This window comes from Notamacropus eugenii, chromosome 1, assembly GCF_028372415.1.
Source record: "Notamacropus eugenii isolate mMacEug1 chromosome 1, mMacEug1.pri_v2, whole genome shotgun sequence".
NCBI classification, from domain to species: Eukaryota; Metazoa; Chordata; class Mammalia; order Diprotodontia; family Macropodidae; genus Notamacropus; species Notamacropus eugenii.
In genome coordinates this window covers 80,188,090-80,207,892 of record NC_092872.1, presented here as the reverse complement: position 1 = coordinate 80,207,892, position 19,803 = coordinate 80,188,090, and the positions used below count along the sequence as shown (strand labels likewise).

Genomic DNA, 19,803 nt, shown 5'->3' with positions numbered 1-19,803 from the left:
TATACGTGATGGGTGTCTTTATACAGAGTTTCAAACCTTAAGAGTGTTAGGTTGCCCACCAGCCACCAAGTTTTGAGAGAGAATGCCTGAGTAAAGTATATAATTAGAGCAATAGTCAGTGGAAGCCAGTGAGTTCCACTGGTATCCTCAAAATGTCAAAAGGAAGCAAAGAAATCACCCAGTACATTGAGTGAATCCCCTGTGACTGATCAAAGGGAGGACTCGGGCAAGAGCTACAGAAGCTGGGAAGGCATGGCTGGATTATGATCTGCATTTGGGAAGCAATAACCTACGACGATCAGATCACAGATCTAGCTGAGAATCTGAGCATAAAGAGCCTATCCCTGATTTATCCTCACTTTCATTTATTAATCATTTACTATGTACCAGGTACTGTACTAAGTGCAGGGGAATACATGAAAAAAGCAAAACCATCCCTAGCCTCAAGGAGTTTATACTGCCAGCAGAGAAGACAAACAATGTATAAATTGTTACATACGAGACAAATATACAAGGTGTCCCAAAAGTCTCATTGTATTTTTAAGCTCTAGTACTAATAGTTTTGATGTCCCAAAAGTCTTAATAAAGTTTGAAGTTTTACTGGCACAGTGGATAGAGTGCTGAGCCTGGAGGCCAGAAGACTCATCTTCCTGAACTCAAATCTAGTCTCAGATGCTTAGGAGCTGTGTGATCCTAGGTAAGTCATGTACCTGTTTGCCTCAATTTCTCATCTATTTAAAATGAACTAGAGAAGGAAATGGCAACCACTTCAGCATCTTTGCCAAAAAAATCCCAAAATGGGTCACTAAGAGTCAGACAGGACTGAAATGACTGAACAAAAGCCTTTTGGGATACCCTGCAGACCAGATGGAAGGGAGACTTATAGGGGGAGGCATGAACATCTAGGAGTATCTGGGAAAGGCCTTCTGTAGGAGGTGGGGTTTGAGGTGAATCTTAGTGAAAGTCAGGAATTCTATGAGAGAAAAATTAGGAGGGAAAGTATTTTTCCAAGTAGTGGTGCTTGTTTATGATGAAGTATCCTCACTCTCTCAGAAAAAACAAAACACCCTAGTGATATACACAGGGTGGCTGGCGAAAAACATAGTTTAGTCTATGGATCTAGAATTGGCCTTTCCTCTTTGAGCTTGGCCACTTTGCATGTGCCTTTAATGTTGAACTCACCAGCCCGGACCCCCTCCAAAAATACAGGAAAAGACAACAATGACTAGTAACTACCCATCTTATTTGTTGTTTCTATGCTGAACACTTCCCTGGCATATTCTCTCTCTCTCTCCCTCTCCCTCCCTCTCCCTCTCTCTCTCCCTCCCTTCCTCTCTCTCTCTCTCTCTCTCTCTCTCTCTCTCTCTCTCTCTCTCTCTCTCTCTCTCTCTCTCTCTCTCCCCCTCTCCCTCCCTCTCTCTCTCTCTCTCTCTCTCCCTCTCATTCTTTGGCTTGCAGGTTCACTCCACTGTAACCTTTCTGCTCTCCTGGGTACCCTAGAACGAATGCCTTCATTCCCTCCCTTGTTCCCTAAAGCTCTCTCATCCCAGGACACTCCTTCTGTTTCATTCCCTCCATTTCTATAGTTAGAACCTCCATGGCAGAGGTAGTAGCAGCACTGACAACAGCAGCAGCAGCCTCGGCCAACCAGCTCTATGCATGCCAAGGAACCCCACACTTTTCAGGCTCAGCTTTTAGCTGGGACTTTTTGGGCTGTACCACTGATATCTAAGTAGGCCCAGGACAGTCATTATTCAGAGCTGGAACTAAATCAGATCATTATCAGTTCTGATAATTATCTGCCCAACCAAAGATTAGCATGGTGACATTCTACAGTTGCAGACACCCACTGCTTTGCTCCAATTAAAAGAAGGTGGAAAGCAGGGGAGTCATTGCTTTTGAATGGAGAGCTCATTTACCTTGCCAGCATCATTTCAAGTAAAGGACTTACAAGAGAAAAACATCGGCTTCCCCTCCCAGTTCTGGGGTATCAAAGTATCCTTCCTGTTAATTACTGTATTAAAAAAAGAATCTGATGAGCTGAAAATACACAATTGTATTTATTCAAATAGTGTTACCTGGGAAAACCCCAAAGGAAAGTGGAAACAAGGCTCCCCCTACTGCTCAGAAGATGAAGTGCACCAGCCATACACCAGTTCTTGATTGTCCTTGCTAACAGAACTCCTCAACAGGGCCAACCCCCATTTGACAAAGGAGATTCTAAGATCTGGATAATGAGAAGAAGGAAGGAGCAAATGCGGTGGGATCTTCTCTCTGTGCCTTTGCATAGTCTGTTCTCCAAGCCAGAAATGCACTCCTTCCTCATCTCTGTCTCTTAAAATCTCTAGATCACTCCAAGGCTTAGTTTAAGTGCTACCTTCCCAAGAAGAGGACTCTTTGGGGTCCTCAGTTGCTACTACCCGCTTTGATCACAAGAAATTCAATTGGATTGATTTATATATGTTGTTTCTTCCTAATAGAATGTCAATTCTTCAGGAAAGGGACTATTTCCTTTTCGTCTTGGGATCTCCAGCCCTTTAGCTCAGTGCCTACTATATGGTAGGGGTTTGATAATGACTTGTAGAATGAATGAGATTACACTGGGGGAAAAAATCATCTGCTGTTTTTTCTAAGTGCCTGGTGGCTCACTTTTCCCAGTGAATATATCGAAGCTTAGATACACTGGTCTTGATGGAATAGAAAATCCAAAAATACCTGTATCATTCTAATTTGGAATCAGAGGACCTGGATATGGGTCTTTCCAGGCTCTACTACTTCTCTGTTGTATGACCTTCATCAAGCCACCTAGTATGTTTGTTCATCATCATCAATAGTGATTATTTATCACTTGAAGGGTTGCAAAGCACTTTACCAATATTATTCCATTTGATCCTGGCAACAATTCGATAAGATAGATAATACTAATACCACCTTTTTATAGTCAGGGGAACTATGACCAACAGAGTTGAAGTGACTTGCTCAAGGTCACACAGGTGATACAGGTAAGTATTAGGTCTTCCTGATTTGAGGTCCAGACCTCTCACTGTACCATCTAGGTACATCAGCAGATTCTTCATATCTAAAACAAGGATAATGAGAATAAATTCACTATTTCACGGGGCATTTGTGCGAATTGGATAAAATTTTTGAAATACAAAAGAAAAGTATTAAAAAAATTTAAAACTTCAAAGATACATTGTAATAAGTGGTCTTCATGGATAGAAGTTTTGAACTTTTTATGTCCTGGATGCCTTTGGCAGTCTGGTGAAGCCCATAGATCCCTTGCTAGAATAATGTTTTTAAATGCATAAAATAAAATGTCCAAGATTTCCAGCCAATTAAATTGAAATGTAGTTGTTGATTTAAAGGAAAAAATAACACAGGAAGTGCACAGACTCCAGGTTAAGAACTCTTGCTATAGAGGAAAAGACCTCGATATAGCATCAGACAACCTAGGATCAAACTGTAACTATGCTACTTACTCTCTCTGCATCACCTTAGACAAATCAATTAACTCCTCTGAGCCTCAATTTTTGAATCTCAGAAATAAAGAAGTTAGACTAAACATTCTCTACAATCCCTTCCAGCCTTGGACAGGAAGATTTTCTATGCTTTCAGAACTTTCACGCCATTGTCATAGCCTTCATATGCTTGGGCCTACCTCCAAAGTCTTGGTCAAGGGCTTTGTATATTTCCCAAGCCCAGGCATGGGGTTCCAGTCTGAAAGTGATGATTAAGAGGAGGACTTAGGCATAAGGGGATCATTTTTTAATTATTAGTCACAATAAAAAAAGAATAATCCATGATTTGAAAAATCCATAGTGATTCTAAACTCCCAGCCCTCCCAGGAAGTGTTGCTAGTCTGATTCCCTCTGAACAAACTGCCTGAAAAGATTTTGCCTCATCCCCTTTCCTGTCAATCTGCCAAAGCAGACCCTGCCAGTGTAATGCTAAACACACTCCATGGCTCTGCAGCTTAGACAGATAAAAATTAGTTATGAAGCATAATGGCATTTCCAACTTGCTGATGGCTTTTCCCCACCTATCCAAACTGCCTTCTGACTACAAAGCCCATTAAACCATTAGTCCAATCCATCAGGATATGATATCATGGCAGCTGAACAGGATCCTCAGCGAAAGTTGTCTCTAGAGAAGACGGAAAGACATCACGTCCTCCAGACTAGGGATGACCCACCCTGAAGATGCTTAACTTTAAACTGATTCTTCTGGAGTGACCAGACATTTTGTTGTCACCCTGGGGGAATTGTAATTACTGTGGTCCCATATCCCAGAACCAATGCTATCCCTGTTCAATTCATAGAACCAGAGATAAAAAAAATAATAATTTCCATTCCTCTCAACAAGAATGAATAAAAAAGAATACATCTACGAGTTAATAAGAGATCAAATGCACAGTATGTGCCACACACTAGTACAGTAAGACATAGCCTACAATTGAAAAGGAAGGTCCATTGAGAATGGAGGGGATAGAATTTCCCCAAAGAAATGAAATTCCTTCCCTCCTCATCTCCATCTTGACTTCCTTTAGGTCCCAGCTAAAATGTCACCAAGAAGCCTTTTTCTATTTTCCTTTAATGATAATGCCTTCCCTCTGTAGATTATGTTCAGTTTATCCTCCAAATGTTTAGATTGTAAATAATTGCTTGAATATTATCTCTCCATTAGACTATGAGCTTATTGAGAACAGAAACTGTTCTGGGCCTTTCTTTGTATCCCCAAGGTAGTGGCTGGTACCTAGCTGATGCTTAATAAAGGTTTGCTAACTCACTGATTGCTCCATATATCATAAATTAGAGCTGAAAAGGGACTATAGGGGTTATCTAATCTATCTCCCTCAGTTTTACAGATCATGAAACTGGGACCAAGTTAAATAGTTTGCCCAAGGTGGTACCTATGAGAAAGGGCAGAAGTACAGCTGTACCAGGGAGGGTTTGTCAGATCCCAGCAAGAAGAAAAACCTAGGCAGAAAATCACTCTGAATCCCTCCAATGGCTAGAGTTAGGTCTTCATTCGCCTGACCCCGTTTCTGGGAGGCACACCTTCAGGGCTCTTCCTGTAAGACAAGTAGGCCTCACTCTTAAATCAAACACCAACATCTATTAAAGAACACATCCTTCATCTCCCATACTCCTGAATTACAGCTCTCTAACCATACCTATCAGGGATTCAGCACTGGCCACTCTGGAAAGCAGAGGAGAAGGCAGTCAAGCTAACCCTTCAGGGAAGCCTCCCTGGGCTATGACAGCTCTGCTCACCCATAATTAATTTTCCACATTGCATTACAATGACTGTACACATGCTGGAAATAACTGTCATATCTCCTGGATGCTGCCTGGGTGACTGAGAGCTTACAAGGCTGATAGTGGATTTATGAACTCAGTCGTTTCATTCAGAGTCAAGACAGGTGGGGGTCAAGGAAAAAAAAAAGGCCAGGTGTGTCTCTATAAGGCTACAATCCACATATGTGCTCACATCTGTAATTGTGTGTGCTTGCGTGCACATCTGTGCACAGCAGACCTGGCTCAGTCTCTGAGTTTCAGATATTTAATAGTGCATAAAAAAAATTATGAGAAAAGTGTTTTGCATTAAAGCCTCCATGCAGATGGTCCTCTTTTCTTCTGCCTCTGGGTTTATTATTGGGTAAAGTTTTGATTTACTGGAGATCAGCCATGTTTTTACAGTTTGATTTCTTGATTTAAACAAGCTGGATAATGTAATGGACCTTTTATTGCGCCTTTTATTGTCTCTCTTACTTAGACTGTAGGCCCCTGGGGCAGGGACTGTGTCTTCGACATTTTATGCAGCCTCAAGAACACCACTGGTGCTCAACAAATAATAAATAACTTGAATAGTAAAACCAGATTCCCAGAGTTACAGAACACACTCATCTTTTGATACTGTGACATCATACCAAACTGAGCCAATTGTCACCTATTAACTTTATCTCATTTGTATACTGTAATCCTGTTGTGTAAAATGTCATCAAAGGTGAGATTCTTCATGAAAATAAGCCACTTTGTACAGTAATTCGGGCAGTCCGAGTCTGGTGGGCTTCTTGAGACCCTTAAAACTACAAAGCAGCATACAGCTCATCCCACGAGAGACTCTGGGCAAGCTTTACTTTAACAGAGACATAATATAGCATGATATGTTTTATACCTGTTTTGTCATTTCATCTTCTCGGTGGTAGGACATGATTTTCATATGATAGGTAAGGAAATTGAGTCTTGGAGAAGTGAAATGACCTGCTTGTGGTTGTACAAGAGCAGAGTGAGGACTGGAACCCAAGTCCTGGGGCTCCCACAGCAGTGTTATTTTCACCACCCATGATGCTTATCACAGGCTCATAAATCATAGAATTAGGGCTGGAAGGGACATTGGGGGTCATCCAATCCAATTTTTTCATTTTAAAGAGGAGGAGAATGAGGACAAGACAAGTCAAATAACTTAGCCAAGGTCACACAGGTGATAATCATGGACTGAAGTAGAATTTGAAGCTGAATCTTCTTAATCCAAATCTCTCTTTCTTACCCCTATACCTCAGAGCTTCTTTCCTAGCCATACCTTGCCATGGGAATTTCCTTTCCAATCTCAATCTTCATTGAATTGATATAGATCTAGAGATTCACTCAACAAGTGTTCATTAAGCACCTATTAAAGGCATCACCCTAAGCATTGAAAATACAAAGACAAAAATGAAACCATGCCTGTCCTCAAGAAGTTTGTAGTCTACTGATAGAATATAGATAAATTCAAATAAATACAAGACGAGGTTACATGAGGATAGGAACTAGGGATGCTATTTGTCTGACACTAGCAAGTCTTTGCCCTATCCCAGAATCCTCTCACAGACCCATTCCCGATCTCCAACTCTAATCTAACCCTCCCCCACCTCCACCCCAAAAAAGAAAAACCTGGAAGTTTCCACCTAAGGAAGCATTGCCCAGAAGCTTTTCCTGGAAACTTATACCAATGGGATATTGAAAGGCTGAAGAGTATGGAAAGAACTGGCAATCAAAGGACCTGAATTCAAATCCCCTCTCTGCTTCTTACTGCCTGTGTGACCTTGGGCAAATCCTTTCATCTCCCCAGGTCTCAATCTTATCATCTGTCAAGTTGGGGAGGAGGGGTTGGACTTCATGACCTCTAAGGTCCATTTTACCAAGACTCCAATTTTATAGGTTTACGATTCTTTGAAAATCTAAAACATTCTTCCTTGTTCCAAGAAGGGAGCATTCCATTCCACAGGACTGAGCATTAAAAAAGGAAGGTTCTGCCTGCTGTTCCCCTCCCAGGATATCCAAGATTCTAGAGCTATGGAAGTTGTGAAGGAGCCTCAAGCAGGGCACATGGTTTATACTCAGGCATTATTCATGTCTATACATAGACACAACTAAGTAGAAGCAGACTAATTAAGGGTTACAACCGCGTAGCCCCTTCACCTTGGCATATCATTGTGACCTCTGAAGAGGATTTTTGCAAATTCCTAAACCTTATTCTAGCCTCATGTCCAAATTTCAGGCCTCATTTATGCTGATTATTCAGAGAATAGAAGTTTCTCTATTGTGCTAAGAATGGAAATTTCCCCCCCATTTCATAGATTTCTCTACCCAACTTCTCCCAAGTGACTAAAGTCATCCAATCAATCAACAGCTACTTATTAAGTACCTACTAAGTGCTAGACCTGGGCTAGGCTCTCATAATACATATAATGAAACAATCCCTACTCTCCCAGAGTTTACATTCTAACAGGAGAGATAACAATATATAAGTATAAAGAGAATAAATACAAAGGGTACAGTAACACAGTAAATAGATACAGTAGTTTGGAAGATCATAACACTAATCACATTGATATATGGCTATCTCTGTAAAGGTTTACAAAGTGCTTTCCTTACAAAAAGCTCCCCTTGGATGGGAAGTATTCCCATTTTATAGATGAGGCAGCTGGAGCTTAGACAAGCCAAGTAATTTGCCTAGGGCCACACAGGCAGTAAATGTCAGAGATGAAACCTGGACCTAGTCCTAGTTGAGCTACCAATTTGCAGTCAGGGAAAACCTTCCCATTCTAGAGTTGTTGAATTAATGAGATAATTAATTTCAAAGTATTTTGAAAGTGATAAATAATTATAAATATGTTAGGTATCATTGCACATGGAAACAGCATCTTCACAACTACAATCTCTTTCCGAGGAGTTTAAGTTTGAAATGGAATGAACTGAGAGTCAGTAACAATGTCAAACCTATTGTTACTATTTTTCTCAGAATGCCTGATCCCAGGGTGTCCAGCCCACCTGACATAATCAATCATCAAGGTATGTGTGGGGTTGCTTCCTACAAAGGTTTCACTACCAGGAGCTGAGTTTGCCCAATCATTCCTATGGAGAGTCGTTTGGTAGGTGGGAGCAATTAATACTAAAAGAGAAAGAAAGGAGGCAGGAAAGAAATAGCAACCACCACCATCTCCATAGCTGTTAATCAGGTGAGATTTCAGCAGAATCAATGTAATATGAAAAAAAAAAAAAACACTGCCCCCATAGCCAAGGTTCACAGTTAGCAGGCTAAAATTCATGCATGCCAAGGTTAAAAATAAAAATGAACCAGCCCCGAATGACAGGAAGGAAGGAAGGAAGGAAGGAAGGAAGGAAGGAAGGAAGGAAGGAAGGAAGGAAGGAAGAAAGGAAGGAAGGAAGGAAGGAGAGAGGTAGGAAGGGAGGGAAGGAAGGAGGGAAGGAAGGAAGAAAGGATGGAAGGAAGGAAGGAAGGAAGGAAGGAAGGAAGGAAGGAAGGAAGGAAGGAAGGAAGGAAGGAAAGAAGGAAGGAAAGAAGGAGAGAGGGAAGAAGGGAGGGAAGGAAGGAGGGAAGGAAAGAAGGAAGAAAGGAAGGAAAGAAGGAAGGAATGAGGAAGAGAGGCAGGGAGAGAGAGAAGAAAGGAAACCTCATTTCCTCATCTCTTGGTATATGGGTATGGTTCCTACGAGAATCTATGTTTGGAATAAGGGATGTTAATCTGAGAGCAGAGGGTAATAAAGAGCTTGGCATACTTGATTATTGTTATTTTGTATTTGTAGCATGCCTCACAACCATTTATTGGTTGTTCCATCCAAGAAGCCCTAGCCTCCACCAAGGACCTGGGTTATAGCCAATATACTAAGGAGCACTAGAGGCCAACCCAATTCCTTTCTCCCAAACCTATGGTATTGATATACATTCATGTTAAACATCCACACAGTTAAGATGAAACAGACTAGCTAAGGGTTAGAACCTGGTAACCCCTTCTCTTTGACTTCTCAATTTTGACCTCCAAATAGGATTTCCACTAATCCCAAAACCTTACTCTAATCTCATGACCACCTTCATTATCCATACTCTGTTTTGGAAATGGGGTAAGGTGTGTCTTGGGAGGAACAGGGGGAGCTGTACAATTTTTCTCCCTAGTTCAAATGACAGAATCTCAGAATTGCTATGGATCTTAGGGGACATCTCATTCAAATATTTCCCAACTTGTGCAGAAATCCCTTCTACAACTTTCTTACTTTACCTACCCCCTAGGCAGAAATAATTTTTTTCCTTGAGAGGACAAAGTCTGGTGACAATGATTTGTTGAGCCAGGGTACAGCTAAATATCAAAGCTGGCAAAGCTCTTTCTTGGCAAGTCCAACCCTAACAAACTCCCTCACTCCAATTTCCAATGTCCTTATTGAGTCATGGAATAATTGTTAGAGACTGAAAAGACCACATAGTCCAAATTCCTCTTTTAGCAAATGAAGAAACTGAGTGAGGCTTATCTAAAGGTCAATACATGGGGAAACAGGACACTGGATTCTAGTTCTGGTTCTACCTCTAACTGGCTATGTAACCTTAGATAAGTTACTCAAGATCTCTGCAACTCAGATTTCATATCTGTGAAATAAAAGAATTGGACTAAAGTGGTCTTTCTAATATTCTAGTATCTCTCAGTTCTAATATTCTATTCAATCTATTAAATTCAATTAATCATCAAACAGTTATCACTAGTTGCCTGCTAGTTGCCAGGGATTCAAAAGCAAAAACAAACTAATCCTTACCTTCATCTATTCAGTGTTCCTCAACAAGTTGTTAGTAACTGCCTACTCTGTTCTTCTATGATATCGAGTTCTAGAGAGATGACGCTTATGCCTTAGGACACAAAGCTAGTTAATGGTAAGATAGGACTAAAACTTATGTCTCTAGTCATTCATCCCATTCCTTCTGTTATACTTCTATTATACCTCCAAGACTATGCACCACTACCACAACTAGATAAAGCATTTGTCTGCTACAGACTTCTACACCAATCTAGTAACCCTTTGCCCATGATGGACAATACGTATAAACTTCTACCTGCCAATACATTCTCTAACATTTTACTTCTTCTAGCAAAAAATAATGCCTTAACCAGATACAATCCATATATCTCCAGAAGATCCCTCAAGGTGATTTTAATGATTGGAATTCCAGACTCATGAGATAGGCTGATTCAAATATTAGCCCAATAACCTTTGCTAGAACAATGTGTTCAAGAATATGGAATAAAGTTGGGGACCAAAAACATCTTAGAAGTCACAGTTTTTTCCTTGGAAATAAACTTAAAAGTGCCTTGATGATACTTCTCTTTGGAATGGAAAGAGAGTGAGGAATCTATATACTTAGTGACTGGCTGAAGGGAGATGGGGAAGGAAGTTGGTAAACCCTGATACTTGGACTTTCTGAAGAACAGAACCAGGAAGAGACAGTCCTAAGAGATACCAGAAGCATGGACCTTGACTTTAGGGACTGGAAGGCAGTGATTGCCACCACGGAGGCTGAGGAGATGGGCAGATTACTGGCAACACCAGATGCGGCTCTGCAGGGTCATCAGTGACTCCTTGGAGAGCTGCTGCCTAAGTAAACATAAGGAAAAACTTCCTAACTGGAGCGTCCAAAAGTAGAATGGAAGAGATAAAGAAGTAGAATTCTCCATCACTGGAAGTCTTCCAGCAAAACACGGATGGATCAAGGATATGATAAAGGGGATTCCTGCCCCAAAACGTGTTGGAGTAGATCTGAGGTCCCCTCCAAGTCTAAGATTCTCACCTTCAGTCCTATCCCTAATCTCACTCATTGACCTGCAGGACTGAGGTCCTATTTGGCATTGACTGACTTCAAAATGGAGTTCATAGGCTACCAGATCAGTTTTCATTTTGGCTTGTCTGTTTCTAGTGGAGGTAGGGATATGGAAATATAGCTGAGATTTGAGGAGGAATAACCTGACCCTATTTCTTGGGGTGTACTGTATGAAAAGGATTGATGCTAGGCTGGAGTTACCTGTTTCCCTGGGTTTAGCTCCAGAAAACCCCAATCCTTAAAGATCCCAGCTTCTACTGTCACAGCCTGGGAGATCTACCTTCCTCTTGAATTCAGAGAGCCTGTTCAATTTCAATCATTGAGGTTTCCTAAAAAATCCTAGTCTAAGGAAGCCTCAAAGGTACACATACACACACACACACACACACACACACACACACACACTCAGTCCCAGGAATCTCACTCAGCACCCCCTCAGCAGCATTACTTTGAACTCTTAGGAGTACAGGGTGCTCTTACATTTTAATAGTGAAGTTTCCAGATCACCCTAATGAACTTCCCCAGAGATCCTTCTCCAAGACGCTGGCTCCAGTGGGTCATTTTACAGACCCTCCATCAGAAGTTCAGCAACAGAGTTTCCTGTGTTCAAAGCCCAAAGCCTGTCAGGAGCCCCAGCTACCCCATGAATTTCTTCAGCATCACCAGGGAGGGCTGCTACCATAATTAAAAGTAGAGCACGGTCTACTGGGAGGAGCGAGATCCAGCCCCAGGGAACCGGGTAGGGAAGGTTGATGGAGATGGAAATGAACTCCCAAACCTCTCTGGGCTGTCTAGAAACAGAGAAAGGGGGCTGCGGAGTGGGGCATGAGGGGAGGTGGGGGAGAAGAATACCACATAGCTTACAACTCAGTGTTGAAGCCACTAAGCCGTGGAATCTCAGTCCATGGCTAAGGCCATTAACCCTTGATATCCTGCAGAGATCCCCATCCTGGCTGCTTCACTTACTGCAGAGGCGGCAAAGAACCCACGTCTATGCCTCTTGCGATCCAACACCCGGCTGCCACTTTCCTCCCTTTCCCCTCAACCGGGCCCACTCAATCCTGTCTGCCACTGGCGGGGCGCAGATGAAAATACTCCGACCAGATGGGAGCAGAGACTAACAAGTATTCTCGACTCTCCAGAGCGCACACAACCAGGGAGGGCGGTTCCCTCTCAGTGGAGGAGAAATGGGGGACACAAGACACTAAGGGACCGAGACCATAGCTGACTGGGGCCCGAGGACTGTGGGCTGCAGAGCTCTCTCCAGCCTGGGCCAGTCTCACTCCTACAAAGCCTTAAGGGAAGGGATAAAGCCCTCCTTACCTGTACCAGTCCAGACCCCGGTCGTAGTTCCGATCAAAGAAGTGGGGCTCAGTGCCCACAGCCCGAACGTCGGGGTGTACGCGGATAAATTCCAGCACCGCCCGGGTGCCCCCCTTCTTCACACCCACGATGATGGCCTGGGGGAGCCTCTTCGTGCCCAGCTTCGGGGTGCTGGAATGGTTGGTGGAAGCCAGGCGGGGAGCGGGTGCGGGCGCGGAGCTGAGGGCAGGTGCCCCCGGGGAGGCAGCGCTTGGCGCGGGTCCCTCCAAGCTGCAGTAAGGGGACTTCTGGAGAAGTTTCTTGCCTCCCACGTTCCGGATGAGGAGGCAGCGGTGCTCCCCGAGGCTACGGCTTTGCATGAGGCTGTCGCAGCAGAAGAGAAGGCTGTAACACAGGTAAGTGCAGGACAGAGAGAGCGTGAAGATGAAGAGGAACCTGCGCGTCAGCCGGGGGGGAGGTGGCACTGCCCAGCCGAGGACTCTACAGGCCATGTCTCCATGGGCCCGGAGCAGGGGGCATGGTTTCCTGGGGGATGCCGGCGGGATTGCTCCGGACCTGCTGGGGCATGGGAGGCGCGACCCCAACTGGGGAGCAACAGTTGCGGGCTGGGCGTCGGGGCCGCCCTCTTCGCGGGGCGATGCCAGCCTGCGCGCCCACCATGCCCGGCTGCCCGGGACTCCCGGCGGCGGCAGCAGCTCTGGGACCAGGCGGCGGCTCTTCCCGCATCTCCTAGTCGTAGAAGAGGCTACGGGGAGTTGGGGAGGCTCCCAGAGTGTCCCAGCTCAGACATCCCAGCCCCGCGTTGCCCAGGACCCGCCCCCAGTCTAGAACCTTAAGCCTCCATCTCCTTCAGTGCCTGAGGCGCCCAGGGGCCAGAGGAGCGCTAGCGGGTAATCCCGGGTCGGGCAGAGGCGTAAAATCCCGGCGCTGGCGGCAGCTGCTGGCGGCCACCGGCTGTGGCGCCGGCTCACTGGCTCCCCGGGAAATGCCGAGCTGAACGCGCTGCTGGCTCTATTTAAAGGGGCCGCCTGACGTCAGCGGCCCGGGTCTCTGGAGCCCGCGCCCCGCCAACAGGGACCGGGGCCCCTTCTCCTTTGAACCCTGGACTTCTGTGGGGGACCGCGAGCAGCCCTGTTCCCCTTCACCCTCCAGTCTCCACCCAGAAGCGGCCGTCTATGCCTTGGAGCTCCTCAGTGCGCCCCAGCGGGAATCCCTGCTTGGCCGGTGCGCTCCGCGGGGAGCCCTTCCCCGCCCCTTGCTCCCCAGGACCCACGGGCGGGGCTGGGCCGGGCAGGGCGGAGGGAAGGAGCCAGAGGCTCTGCACGCACACATAGAACCAGCCCACAAACCCAGCCTGCCCTCCCGGGATGGGACAGCCAGCCCCGCAAGGAGGTTCCATCCTCTCCCTCGCGCCCCCGCCCTCGCCCCGCAACCCAGGAACTGAACATCACGCAAGCATACACACACACACACACACACACGCACGCACGCACGCACACACATACACACACGCACACACATACACGAGCGCACACACACCCCTCAGTGAGGCACGCGCCGAGCACAGACACCCACACACATACACACACAGTCCGACAGGGATATAGACAAATACACACCCAAGTGGGATATACGCCTACTCACTTACACACCTCCTCAACTATCACACACTCTAACATACTAACGCTCTAACACACACACACACACACACAGGAATACATCTAACATAAGAGGAAACAGGACAGGAAGAACAGGGACACGCACACACTTGATTCTAACACACTCAGAGAAGGCACGCAGCCCTCTCACGAAGACACGTTCCCAGGACCGACAGACAGACAAATCCTTCCAGGGACACAAGTACGTCCTATCAACACACCCAGCACTACGCTGTTGGGTTTTTGGTGAGCTGGGTAAGGCTAAAATGGGGAAGCTCTGCGATCATTAATAAATTAGGATCGGTTTCCTGTGCGAATATCTGAGCCACACACCAACTCTCAGACACTGAGTCACACACACACTCACGCACACTCACACGCGCACACACGCACACAGTATTCAAGACTGTCTCTCACACGCTGTGACGTCCACACTCACGCTGTCACATCCTCACGCGGAGGCACGAACATCCTCACACCCATTCATACACAACTTTATATACCCTCTCTGTACTGAACCGAAAAGATTTGAGGTCCCAGACGCTGTTCCCCTGTCCGCCCCCCAAAATTAATAAAAGCTTGTCTCGACTGTTTCAAAGGGGAGCCTCCTAGCGGTGGGAATGCATTACAAGGAACCAGTTCTCTTGGCTGGTCTTGGCTGGTCAGATGCTGGTCCTTCTCTCATCTCTTGGTGGTGACCCCTGGGGACCAGGCATTTGGGAAATACAGCGTGGGTCAGAACGCTTCTGGGAGGAATTCTGAGAGGCAGTATATTCAGAAAGATTTGTAGAATGAGAGCAAATTACCACCACTACACAAAACAGTGTTTATTTACAGCCTTCCCTGATAGCAGCAGTATCTCTTCTTTCTTCTGCATTTAACCTATCACAGTCTCAACCTTTCTATTAGCTAGGTCCAGGAAGGTACTTTTTTCTTTGCTGAGACAGTGGGGCCGGAGTCCAAATAAATTAAAACAGCCCTTGGAAAGTTTGGTCTCCCCTGAGGGAAGGAGAGGACATCTACATTTGACAATGAAAGCAAGTTAGGATGGGTGCCAGTGACCACAAAGATAAAACCATAATTCAAGAAGATGCTGAAATCTCAGAAATGCTTTTGAAATTAATTTATATTCAATCCGGAAACATACAAGACAATATACCTGGTCAAATAGAATTTAACACTAAAAGGAGAGCCTTGGAACAAAAGCGTATCCTATGTATCACATTCCTTCCTTTCCTTATAGAAACAAAGACCTAGGCACAGGTTCTTAACTTGAGGCCCATGAACTTGCTTGCTAAATATTTTGTTAACTGTATTTCAATGTAATTCAATATAAGGTAGTTTCCTTTATAATCCTATGTGTTTTATTTTATGCATAAAAAGCATGATTCTAAGAAAGGGTCCATATGCTTCACCAGACTGCTAAAAGAGTCTATGAAACACACAGAACTACTCCCCAAACCTCCATTTAAGGAAGACACATAGGCCAATTGAGTCTTCATTCCTCTCCAGACTGCATTTGAATTTTCTCTGCCATGACTCAGAAAACTCTTCATCCTGGAAGTTAATTCTAGCTTTGGAACTCACACAATGCAAGTACTCTTAATCCTCATCCCCTCAATCCCAGATTGGATGACCCCTCCTAGAACTACCATTTAATGAGGGCACCTTGATTTTCTCTATGATGCTTCAGTGCCAGATATTTTTATATTACACCCCTCCAATACTTTTCATCTTCCTTTTTATATGCTGCCTTCCCCCACTAGAATGCCATGATGTCAGAGACTGCTTTTATGTCTGTATTTTTGTTCCCAGTGTTTAGCACGGTATCTGATACATACTAATCAGTAAACAAATTCTTATTGATTGACATGGGGAAAAAAAGGTTAAGAAGCCCTGTTGTAGAACTAGAAAAGACCTCAGAGACCCTCTAGCAGAGTCTATTCATTTTATAGGTTAGGAAATAGAGGTAAAGGAAAGTTAAGGGACATCCACAATTATACAATTAAATAACTTAAAGAGAAAGAATTTGAACCTAGGTTTCCTGTGTTAACCTCTAGATCAGAAGTGTCTTGTCTTTAGTTATGTAACTAACAGAGGGAAGGATGGGGTTTGGAAAGCAATTGAATTCATTTCCAGTCTGTTGGCCAGTCAAATGACTGTTTACCATGCATTGGCTATCCTAATTGCTTCTTTCCATTGTATCAGTATGATAGCTTTCTCATTCCTGTTGGCAGTAAATTGGTTAGTGTTTAACCTGGAGCAATAAGGACCTGTGTTCAAATTCTGCCTCAGACACTTACTAGCTGTGTAACCTTGAACAAGTCACTTAGTCTTTGGTTGCCTCAGTTTCCTTATCCATATCCATAAAAAGGCATCTACCTCTCAGAATTATTTTAACAATAAAATCAACTAATATTTATAATGCCCTTTGCAATTCTTAAAATGCCATAAAGATGCTAACTATTCACATGCATAATCTATATCAAATTGCCTACCATTTTAGGAAGAGAAGAAGGGAGGGAGGGAAAAAGGAAAATTTGGAACTCAAAATATTGTAAAAATGAATGCTAAAAATTGTCTTGACACGTAATTGGGGGGAAATACTATCAAAAATAAAATATTTTAGCTTTAAAAAACTAGCTATTGCCATGATCATTTCTTCATTAAGTACCTAATATGTGCAGAGCACTATGCTTGGTTCAGGAGAGTTAAAGACTTAGTAACTGACCTCAGAAAGCTTACAGTCTAGTAGGAGAGGAAAGATATGTACACAAATAATTATAGTAGATATATACACATATTTCTATGTATATATTTTCATATATGTATATGTAGTTTCTACTTCCAAAACACTTTATTTCCTTTATCAAAAATAGTTGGTACATTGGAAAGAACATTGATTCCAGCCCTGGACTACCATATTTCAAATGCTGATTCTGTCACCTACTACTCATGACCTTCAACAAGTTGTTTCATCTCTCACCTCTCTGGGTTTCATCTTTGAAATGAAAGTAGATCAGAAATACTAAAGAGCTGATCCATGCTCAGGAATTAGATAATTTCTAATGTGCTTTTTGGCATTACACATTTGATCCTACGTTTTCTCATTCAGTTGTCTCGACAACACTTATTATTATGTTTATTTTACAGATGAGAAGCCTGAGGCTCATAGAACTGATGTCTTGCCTCAAGTTATGTAGTTAGCAGAGGGAGGAGCAGAGATTTGAAAGCGATTTAATTCAATTTTGTTCAGATGGCCAACGTGGTGATTGTTACAGTGTGTAGGCTGCCCTAATTATAAAGAACTTCATACAAGGGAGTCCAGAGAATATAGAGATCATCCCCACTGATGTGCTAGTATAGCTGGACTTGGAGGTAGGAATAAGATTTGTAGAGGGAGAAACCAAGCTAAAGGACATTCCAGGCAAAGGGTACAATTATAAGAGGAAGGTGTAGAGGCAGGAAAGCTTGCAGTAGGATAAGTGCTTAACTTGGAGGTTGTGGTCATTCTTGTTGCTTGTCCTTTGTTCTTGAAGAGGACCATGACATCAGGAAGATGATGCCATGACTTGCAAATAAATTGGATTTAAGTGAGGGAGGGCTGTGCAAAGTCACCAGCCTCATTTTCTCCTATAGAGTCATGTGAGTTCAGTGGCAAGATATAGATCAGGAAGATTGGAGATGGCCCCGGATGCAGTGGGAGACCTTGACCTTTTTAAACTAACTTCTTTTCCAGATCTCATTTTGACTGAGGCAATGCCCATTGAACGATTAAGGCTAGGTAAAACATGAGGCAGAGAATAGCTTCTTTATCTAGTTAAAAAGAAAATCGATCTGGGAGAGAAAAACTCTCAGAGTTTCTGGCCAAAACAGAAACAATTGTTATTTACATACACTCTGAGCCAATCAGGTCCCAAACAATAACCAAGTGGTCTTTGGCCTGGGCTGTATTGCATATATCAAGTACATTTTTAATTTGGAAGACTGGGGAAGGGGAAGAGACCTGAATCAGAGAGACCTTGGTAAGCGTTTATTAAGCACCTCCTATGTGCCAAGGCACCTTTACAAATATTACCTCAGTTGATTGTCACAACAACCCTGAGGGGTGAGTGATATTATGATCCCCATTTTATAATAGAGCAAACTGAAGCAGACAACAGTTAAGTGACTTACCTAAGGTCACACAGCTAGTATTTGTCTGAGGCTGGATTTTGATTCAGGCTGGCCTGACTCTAGAATCAGAGCTCTCTATATTGCAACACCTAGCTGTCTCAAGAGCTAATGACTACTCTTTCCATTTGCAGACTGAGGTAGCTAGAAAAAAATAAAGTTGTAGGTGTGGGGAATATAAAAGAGACTGGAGATAAAATCAACAGGACTTGGTGACTACATGTAGAATGAGAAACAAAAAGAGTGAATTGAATAGGGTTCTTTTTTGTTGTTTTTTTTTTTTTTTTTTTTTTGCTCTCTGTTCCTGGGACCATGGTGCAAAGAAATAGTAGGGTAAGATATTTAGATTTCAGAGTCAGCCTTATAAGGTGTAACTTCTGCCCCCAAACCCATTGATATGGGACTCTTCCTTTCTTGGTGGAGATGAATGCCCTTCCCTGATTGAGAGCTGAGAAAACTCCAACTTTCTTTTGTTCTATTAGGGATTCTTGAAGTTTCAAATCTTTTTCAAGGAGTAACTTTTGCCCTTTGACCCAGTAATACCACTTCTAGGGCTATATCCCTAAAATATCATAAAAATGGGAAAAGGACCCACATGCCCAAAAATATTTCTAGCAGCTCTTTTTATGGTCGTCAAGAATTGGAAATTGAGGGGATGCCCATCCATTAGGAAATGGCTGAACAAGTTGTGGTATATGAATGTAATGAAATACTCTTGCGCTATAAGAAATGATGGACAAGTAGACTTCAGAAAAACCTGGAAAGTCCTATATGAATGGATGCTGAGTAAAGTGAACAGAACCAGGAGAACACTGGACACAGTAACAGTCACAGTGAGCAATGACTGATTTTGATAGACTCAGCCCTTCTCAGCAATGCAAGGACCTAAAACAAATCCAAAGGACTCATTATCGAAAAAAGCATACACATCCAGGACATTCAGCTCCATCAATAAGGAAATAGTCCCATATTAATGAACTTTGGGACAGGGATCACAAAGGCAACCACTGAGGTAGTAGATATAATTAACAGAAATAGTATAAAGATAAAAGAGAAGGTTAAAAATGGTGTCAAAACAAATCTAGGAAATGAAATTGAGGAAGAGTCATAAGGGATATAGAAGGAGAGATATGAGTATAAAAAATAGAAACCATATGTCTATATGTATATATGCATTCATACATACTTGTAGTTTTATAAATGTAGATTACTGTGACACATATGCAACAAATATCAGGGAATAGTTTTTGAGAATGATAATTAGGCTGGCTTAACCTACTTTTTATTTCAGCATAAACTAGTATGATTAAATATGCATTAAGGAATTGAACTTGAACTTGTCTATGAAAAACAAAGGTTTAATGACAATCTGACCGTATTTATAATTCTCATTTGTGCTTAGTGTTGACACTGCTTAATGTCATTTTTTTCATACCTGGACATTGCTAAAAAGACCATGATGGATAGTATATTATTTATTTATATGATGACTATAGATTTCGTT

General features: G+C 43.2%; 1 protein-coding gene across 1 annotated transcript in view; it reads right to left on the bottom strand.

Annotated features, from left to right (window-relative positions):
• HS3ST2 (heparan sulfate-glucosamine 3-sulfotransferase 2) overlaps positions 1-13,198 on the bottom strand; it is a 149,143-nt gene extending 135,945 nt beyond the window's left edge. The window contains exon 1 of the mRNA XM_072607204.1: positions 12,469-13,198. Coding sequence (XP_072463305.1) covers positions 12,469-12,959 — 491 coding nt within the window. The 5' untranslated portion in view covers positions 12,960-13,198. The remainder of the gene's footprint in view (positions 1-12,468) is intronic.
• Positions 13,199-19,803: the final 6,605 nt, after the last annotated feature.